The 9,443-nt window shown below is 37.4% G+C and overlaps 1 protein-coding gene across 1 annotated transcript in view; it reads left to right on the plus strand.

The window, feature by feature from the left end:
* Positions 1-3,083, plus strand: part of LOC102193264 (NACHT, LRR and PYD domains-containing protein 3-like) — a 31,843-nt gene extending 28,760 nt beyond the window's left edge. Inside the window, exon 12 of the mRNA XM_005730851.1 lies at positions 2,991-3,083. Coding sequence (XP_005730908.1) covers positions 2,991-3,083 — 93 coding nt within the window. The remainder of the gene's footprint in view (positions 1-2,990) is intronic.
* The last annotated feature ends 6,360 nt before the right edge of the window (positions 3,084-9,443 follow it).

Raw genomic sequence — 9,443 nt, forward strand, 5'->3', positions numbered from 1 at the left:
TTTTTTTTTTATGTGCTGGAATGTGCAGAAAATAGGTTTAAATATTAAACAAATTTCTTCCAGTCAGAGAATGTTGCATATAATTACATTTTTGCTTGATGCATAAAGTTAAAAGATTAAAATTAATAAAACAAGTTTTAAAAAAGGAGACTTTTCCATTTGATTACATTTTGTATGATGGATTATGTAGAAAAAGTAGAATTTGGCTGAAAGATCTATCGCTCTATCACCTATTCAGGTTGTAAATTGTGTTTTAAAAAAGTAACTAAGTAACTAAGTTACTAAGTAATTAATTACTTTTGAAAATAAGTAATTAAAGTACTGATTACTTTTTTGGGGAAGTAATCAGTAATTTGTTACTGATTACTTTTTTCAAGTAACTTGACCAACACTGGTCACAGATAACACAAATTAGTAAAACTGTATAAATAAGGGCCACACTAAAGTCTTTATTCATCATTTTTAACTCTGAAGGGTAGGACCTTTACAAACGGAAATTTATTAATTCCATATTGAGTCCATACACTGATTAGAAAAGTGTTCACAAGGCTCATAGATCAAACAAGCCAAGGCTAATTTTTAAAGAGGTTTCTATAGAATCAGTCTCCTCAGATGAGTGACCACCTAGTGGCTATTATAATGAATATAGATTTAAGCACTTCAGAAAAGGGATGAATGGACCCTGGACCGCCTTCAGATGTAAGGCAGGGCCTTAATGTAGGCTGCCTCTGGTTGTGAGAGAAGCCAGAGTGTAGATCAGACACAAATAGAAAAGCCCTGTTTTGTCCTCAGCTGCAAAAGGCTTGTACAAAATGTAATGACACTATTTAAGAGGAAGGATGTGAGGCACATAGGTAATCCTAAACCTTTTAAAAATAAACACAGGGCAGTTTGAAACGCAAGAGCTATCCTAAACAACATGCTAAATATCCCTGAAATTCTCTGTTTTTCTGTTAGTTTTGTAGGATTGCATTTGTAGTGGCGTGTCTGATTATCCTTCCTCTAAAGGTGGGGATTACCCTCAATGACCTCACAGTAAAGACACAACCATTAGGGACAACAAACACACATTGCTGTGGCGATGGTTCCAGGAGGTTTAATTCAACCTGTCGTTTGACTGCGAGGTCACTCCAGTGGTATAAACACCTTTAAATCATCAGATGATCTCATCAGAACACACACATGGAAAATACAGTACACTCAACTCAGGCACAGCTGTCCAGCTCTACATAAATGGAACTCTAAGCAATCATGGACAAAGACAACATGCTAAAACAAAGCTAGTAATGAAGAATGATACTAAAGTTGAGTCTATGCTGAACCCAGAAAAGTTGGCTCCTCCAGCAGGGAACAAAATGAGAGATAAGCGGCTATGTTTGTAGCTACACTTCTAACCGTATGTGTTTCTATATCAGAATTGCAATGACAACTGCTGTAGTTTCTCATTGGGCTACTTTTTAGCTTTTTGTTCATCCCTAAACACTAAAAGAAAGATCCTAATGATGACGCACACCAGGTATTGATTTGAGTCACTCTGTGGGATCTCTTATTTTGTTAAATGGTAGTTATAAACCAAATATATATCAAATACAAAAAAAAAAATGGGGATGTCTTATTTTTAAGAGATTGATGTCAGAATTCTGAGATTCTTACTTTAATCTAAGAATTCTGAGAAAAAAGTACAAATCCTGAGATTAAGACTGAGATTAATTCTGATTTAAAAAAATATTGAATTCTGAGATTAAAGTCAGAATTCCGATAACAAAGAATTCTGAGAAAAAAAGTCTGAATTCTGATTTCAATCTCAGAATTCCAAGAAAAAAATTGAGAATCCAGAGACTAAAGTCAGAATTCTGAAGGAAAAGAATTCAGAGAAAAAAAGTGAAAATCCTGAGTTTAAAGGTAGAATTCTGATTTTTAAAAACATTTGAATTCTGAGATAAAAGTCAGAATTCTTTAATCTCAGAATTCTGAGAAAAAAGTCACAATTCTGACTTTTTTCTCAGAATTCTGTAGAATCCTGAGATTAAAGTCAGAGTTCTGAGAAGAAAAGTAGAATTCTGAGGTCAAAATTCTGATTAAAAAAAGTTTGAATTCTGAGAAAAAAGTCAGAATTCTGATGTTAAATCCAGAATTCCGAGAAAAGAAGTCAGAATCTTGAGGTTAAAGTCTGAATTCTGAGAAAAATAGAATTCTGAGAAAAAAAGTTTGAATTCTGACATAAAAATCAGAATTCTTTAATCTCAGAATTCTGAGAACAAAGTCAGAATCCTGGGATTAAAGTCAGAATTCCGAGAACAAAGAATTCTGAGAAAAAAGTGAAAAAAAAAAAAAGACATCCCCAATTTTTTTCCCAGTGCCCCAATCCTCTTCTATAGAACACTAAGCACCACAGTACACAGAAAAGATATTCAGTTTTTGCTGCTTCGTGGTATCCAGTGTGTGTGTGTGTGTGTGTGCGCACGCACGCTCATTGTTATGATTTTAATTTGTAACTTCACTTTCACCTCCCCACCCTCTAATACTGTTTTAAATCCCTTTATGACTCTCCTCTTGCACTTTCTTTTGTTTCATTTCATTCATTTTTTCATTCATTTTTCTGCTCTTTTTAAAAATAGTTTTCAATAGGGACATAATTCTGAATGTTCTGGAAAGAGCAGTGAATGTTTACAACATATGGAAACACAACGTGGAGTCATGGTTTGCATTTAAAATACTCAGCTGATCCATATGAGTAGAGCTTTGTTTAATAGGTTTTACTGTGTTTAATAAATGCTCGTTTTTATTATTACTCCAGAGAAATACAGACAAGTTTTTATTCATGACTTTCTGACGTGAACAAAATTAGGCGAGAGTCAAAAGCCTCTCATGTCAATAATCAGTGTTCAAAACTTCAACGATGTCTCACAACTGCTCCATTGAGAAATAAAAAAACAGACTTTTCTTTTCTCATGCAAATTGTGTCTATTAATTCATACGTGTGTGTGCAGCTGGTTGAGCGAAAAGCAGGAAGGATTTTCGAAGACAAAAGGGAGTCAGCTAAGAGGACCACAGATGAAAACAACGGGGAGAGGATAAGATGAGGAGGGGTGCAATGAAAGAAAGGGAGAAAGAGAAAGGGAGGCAAAGGATCGAGAAAAGTGGGACGCTTTCCTGGAGGCCCCATATCATGAGATTCTCATTATTTACCTCCATGGATACCAGCAACCAAACCCCACCCCCCAAATTCTTTTTACCATTTATGTCATTCTATCTTTTCTTATTCTTACATCTTTAAGCTTCCCTCGACACTCTCACTCTCCTTTGAACCCTGTTTCCTTTCATCATTTACCCTCTTTTTATAACTGTTCCAATTACATGTGTCCCATATCACACTGAATGGTAATGGCTGGGATGTGTTTAGCTTCGATAACACACCAAAAAATATTTGCAGTAGAAGTATATAAATACGTGTTTTTTGGTATACACCCTGCTGCATTACTGAATTGCAGCACTTGCAGAGTTAAAATCACTACTGATTGGGTAAATCGTAAGTACTTCAAAGCCCATTGCACCTCGTTGTACACTAAAGGGAACATCAAGCCAACAGACATATTTATTACATCAAGAGGAAATAATTTACACTAAACTTCTCCTTATTCTAAATAAGGATAGGATCAGTCTCAAACTCTGAGACAAGAAGTATTTTCCTAATTGTCCTAGCTGTTCATTTAAGATAAAAGTCTGCATTCTTTTTAATGGTTAGCAGGTGGTGACTGTAAGAAGAAAGAAGTTAGACTGTAAATCAATCTCTCATTAAATGACCCTACACTGGTCACTTGCTGTATGACCTCAGCAGAGACTTTCGTGATAAGTTTATGGTGTCAGTTGCTAGTTTGAAATCTCACTGAATACAACTTGATGTTGATTTTGTAAATTATGTGTAAAAAGATGTTGAAGCATTTGTGCTTCTGGAAATGTCTACTCGTGACTGGCAAGTCACTACTGCAGAGGTCAAAGGACTTAGTTCATGCTTCAAAATGTCAATGCCCATCTTTTATATACAGTCTATGGAACTAGCTAGGCTAACACGTCCTTCCTGAGTTTTTTTTAAATCAAGTTGCCAGGAAGCAAGTGGACAATCCAGGAAGTTTCTGTTTACAGCCAAGAAATATCCCCATATCATACGACCTGCAAAAAAGCAACAATCTGATGCATACATTTTAATCAGTGTCAGCAGATTAAGTGTGGTTGGATGCATTTAACCTGAACTTTTGTTTAACTTTTGATTTAAAAGCAAGATTATTAAAGATTTCTAGCTCTTCTGGTATGTGTGTGTGTGTGTGTGTGTGTGTGTGTGTGTGTGTGTGTGTGTGTGTGTGTGTGTGTGTGTTTTAAGTGATTAAATATTTATGTTGGTTTTCTCAGCATTCTGATTTATATTTGTGATCTTTATTTTCATACAGAGAAACAGAGTATGGTTCTCATTGCGCACAGCTCAAGCAGCCAAACTTCAATCTGCTATTTTGTCTGAGAGATATTTCAGGTCATGGAAGAGATCAAGAGCCAACAGTGACTTCATAGAGCATGTGATAGGTTACAAGACTTTGCATTAAGGGAAAGGCAAACAGAAAATGTCAACATGTATTTTTTTTTATAGCTTTATAACTCACTACCAAATTGTTTGTGAGATTAGACCACCCACAGGCTACCACAAGGGTGCAATGTGATTATAATTCAGAAGCTAAATGGACAGTTTTTGTTAGCAAACCCTAACCCATCGGGCAGATTGTTTTCCTCCTCCTGACCATTGTTCAGTTTTCAAGGCAGAAAGGTAATCCTTTTAAATTTGAAAGGTATCCTTTTTCTTTCTTTGGGGTTTAAAACTGATAATCCTTTAAAAGTGGACCAGCTCTTGTTCTCTTTTCCCATTTTAAGAAGAAATTGTAATCTGCTTTTAGTTTGGCCCCGGATTTTCTTCCAACAGAAATCAGAGGATCTGCAAGAGGATCTCGATGATGGAGTGACGGCACAAGCGGAAGAATTAAATGTCCGCTTAAAAGAGAACAAAGTTATAAGGAGAAAGACAAAGTGAAAAATACAAACATGCCAAAAGAGAGAGGGAGATGCTGGGAATGATTTTACTGAAATATTGCATGAAAACAATAGAAAGGAATAATGTGGGATCGACTGGAAACAATAAGAGGTGTAAAAGAATGAGAACGTAAATAAGAGGAAAAGCTGCGGGATGGAAAGAGGCAAAATAAAACAAGCGAACATTTGCGAACTGACATAACAAACCACACAGGATATTGAGTTGGTGGTCAGCCTGAGAAGAATGATTTTTATGGAGTGGTGAAGAAGCTGAACATGGCGTGCACACACACATGCACGCACACATATATTAGGAAACCAAATCTCCCAGTAGGAGCCAGTGTGGTTTTAACCTCTGACCCTGCGACCTCGTCTTAGTTACAACGCAGACAGCTTAGCTGCTGTGAAACCATCAGATACTTGTGGTAAAGTTGTAGCTGGGGAGTGATTATATGTTGTTAAGCCATCTCACCTGAATGAAGTGCAGTTAAAAGGCTTCGTCGTTTATGCAGTGAATTGCAGAGGTTGCTATTTTTCTTCTTGTAAATAATTAAGAGTTCTGGAGGCAATCTGCCATTTCAGCATGCAGATCTATGTATTGTTACACAGCCACAAACTGTGCAGGTACTTAATCGTGTTGGCCATTATTTCATATTTTTAAATAAAGTGTTGTATTGTAGGGCAAGAATATAAAAATTGCCCCACAAGTAACATTTTTAAGCAGATGTAGCATCCTCAGTTTGCAATGGATATAAAACACAGTCTGTCTTAATTTCATTTGAAACTTTCTTTCATTTTCCCTTTGCACGCATTGCTGCAGTGCTTTTGAGATTAGATAGACACGTGGATGAGTAATTGAGCAAAATTTCCAAGCTCATCTAAAGATTTTCTTCTTTTCTTCACATGGATTCCTTCTGATGGCAGAGCAAACACAGGGGTTAAAGGTAGAGCAGAGTGGTTTCAGTAAATCTCTGGAGAACAACCCCTTCAGCTCTAATGCTAACTTTCTCGATTCCTCATTTCTTTTTTTCTCCATGTGTCCTTTTTGAATTTAAGCCTTTCACCTTTCAGTGACCTGTTCAATGACACTGCACTGGGCAGCACCAGGGCAGGGCAGACGTATGCTTGGTTTGCTTTGTGTGTGCATGCATGCATAACAGCTGAATGTTCCACAGATCCACTGCTACGTCACTAAACCATCTCTGAATGTGTCCCATCTCCTGTTCTTTAGCTCATTTCAGACATGGAACCTTTAAAAATGCTGCATTTAGCAGGCAGTTGTGTTTTTTAAGGAAAAAAGAAGCTTTAGCAAACACGTGAAAGAGCACCTGCTCAGCAGTTACCAACTAGCTTTTAGCAGTTAAATGGCACAATATCTTCCCTCTGGAATAGAGGGACTGAAGCAGAGCTACAAGTGAGGGAAAGGTGAATCATCAGTAATGAAAGGATTACAAACATGACTTTCAATTAAAGCTAATGTTACTTTGTGGCTCCAAATTCTTCCAGTTATTCTGGGGTGGCAAAAAAAAATCCTACCTGCATTGTGACCACAGGAAATGCATTTTTGAATGAATGAAGCTCTGCATTAATGAGCTGAAACCAGCGTCCCCAGGAGGTGATTGAGGTGGACCCAGTAGGTCATTTGTTCAAGCAGCTTGTTATAAACCATTGTTGGGTTCAGTCTGACAGTGCTCATTAAGGACTGTGGTCAGTATAGCTTTATTTAGGCAGAGGAAACCAATTGAGAGTGAAGCTTTTATTTACAACAGTTCCCTTTGATTACACAGTTTGAAAGATATGAAGGAAGCAAGGAAAGAACTGAGGTCTTAATAAGTCTGAATAAGCAGGCGATCTGTTTGTACGAATGGCTTATCCAAATGCAGGATTTTACCATATGAGACTGGACAATCAAGCTTCATTTGAACTGAGTGTGGATAATCACACCAAGTTAATTTTGTGCCTAGAGGACAAAAATAGTTGATAGGGTCATATCAACTATTTAGGGTCATATCAGAGCATACAGGGGCAAACAACCATGATCATTTGGGCTGCCAACTGCAAAGCCATCACGCCTGCCTGTGGTTAGTTTAAATGGTGACAGATGTGGCGCAGTAAGAAGAGTTAATAACCATAATAATATGGTTGGATAAAAACATTTAATATATAAATCTAGTCAGATTAAAATCAGATTTTTAAATGTAAAAGTTTATTCTTGACGTTGTCTTTACTTTTTCTGTCTCTGAGCTGAACCACATCTTGAAAAACGGTCACTTCAGGCTGCACTGCACAGTTTTTTCCAGCATACTCAGTCCTCAGGTGTTCCACCCAAATATGGAAGTAAAAAAGAAAAAAGAGAGAGACAGAGACAGAAATTCTGTGTGGGGTGAGTGTAGGTATGTGAAGGGATTAGTGGCTGTGGCCATGGCTAATCTGCAAGTCCCCAGGGAGTCCCCACCACTGGACTAAGTTTGTGGAATGAATTGTGTGTGTGTGAGTGAGTGTGTGTGTGTGTGTCAGACCTGCCACTGTGCACACCAAGCTGCCTCCCTGTCTGCTCCATTGACTTGTGATTAAGACTTATCACATCAGGAAGTAACACTCTGCATGTGTGTCTTGATGTCTACGTATTTGTGTGGCTCTGTATCTGTCTGTGCTTAGCAACAGGCAGCCTTTTGCTCTTTGAAGCTTTTGGCCAAATCAAATTTATTTGAATCTGTCTGCTGAATGGTGCAGTTTCTTTCATTTGCTGTTTCATGTGCGGTGCGTGGAAATGTCTCTCTGCAGAGCTGCTCATGCCTCTGCCAAAACAGAATGAAAGAGAAAAACCTTTCATTCAAAGCAAATGGTGAAAAGGCAGGTTTTGCTGTTATAGCTTATTCAAAGCATCTTTATTTAGCAGGAGCCACAATATTCTTCGTGCCAATTAACATATACACAAGCACAGTTTTTAAAGACTTGCATTCACAGCTGGGAAATAATATACTGAAATAAATTCAGTCTGACACTCTCGTGCATCTGGCATGAGTGATTTGGTGTCCCACTTTACATGGAGCTTCAAAAAATATATTTCCTTTTTCCTAATCCATCATAACGAGATAATATCAGACATTTTTAATTGGATCTGTTTCTGAGGAGTCAACACTGAGAGGCTTTTCATTCAGTATTGGCAAAGAAAGCAGAAAAGGCTCAAGTGAGAGCAAACGTTGCACATGAACGCTTTTTCACGTTTTTCCACCTCACAGTGAAAAATACAAGTCATCACAAAGGGCGGTGCCATAAAGTGACACAGATCATGTGAATCTCATAAGAAACATGCTGCTGACAAAGACCTGTTAAGTGATGGATGCACCGGTACTAAAACTCAAAGGTGATTCCCTGAGAGCAAAGCAGCTGGAATCATGCAACAGTTGTAGCAACACCTCAAACAGTTTACATAAAAGACAATAGGAGCAGATGAGTATAAGCAGACTGTCAAATAAGACCATAGGAATAAAATTTATACTTATCAAAGGAGTTTAGATTTCACTCAAATAAAATATGTCCTTTCATGCTAAATGTGTGACTTGCATGCTTGTTAGATTTATCAAAATGTCAGACTACTTTCAGACTACTCAGAATGAAGAGTCAAACACATGTTTCCACACAAACAAATCCTTTGCCCCACATTTAGTTTATTGGGCTCGCATCATCTACTGATCCACAATGGTTCCTGCCAAGAAAACACTTTATTCTTTGCCATTTTCAAAAGGAAACTGCCAACACAAGACCAAGGACAGTCTGATTCATGGCCAAACAAGAGGAATGGCGTATAATCTATGAACACTGGGGAGCCTTGCATCAAATGACTGTGCACTGCAAGTGTCAGTGAAGGATAAGTTTCATGCAAATACAGAATTTGTTGCTTTTTTAAATTTTTTTTATTTTAAATTTCTATCTTTTTCCTTACAGTAGCGTTAGAAGCTGAACTATCAATCAGGCTGATGAATGAATAAAGCTCTATTCATTTCTTGAGGATTGGTATTTTCTAATAATACGGCATATCTTCAAAATTATACTGCGTTTAAAAAAATATATAAAACAATTAGTGACTTACAATCAAAGACTGATTGATAACAAAGATAACAAAGAAAGGTAAACTCTGAAATCACCCTGCCCATGTTACCCAAACACATCTGCTTCTGTGTGCAGAGATTGTACAGACCTTTGGGGGTTCCTCAGGGCTGCTGGTGGGAAGGTTAAACACTTTGTCTGTGTATTTGTGCGTGCAGGATCGTGTTTGTGTGTGTATGGTTTAACTTTGGGGAGTCATTTCAGCAGTCAAATCAAGGATTACGACAAGGCGCCGCATGGAAATAGGAAATTAGCCTGAG

Source organism: Pundamilia nyererei, unplaced genomic scaffold, assembly GCF_000239375.1.
Source record: "Pundamilia nyererei isolate P.nyererei 1_Seehausen unplaced genomic scaffold, PunNye1.0 scaffold00039, whole genome shotgun sequence".
NCBI lineage: Eukaryota > Metazoa > Chordata > Actinopteri > Cichliformes > Cichlidae > Pundamilia > Pundamilia nyererei.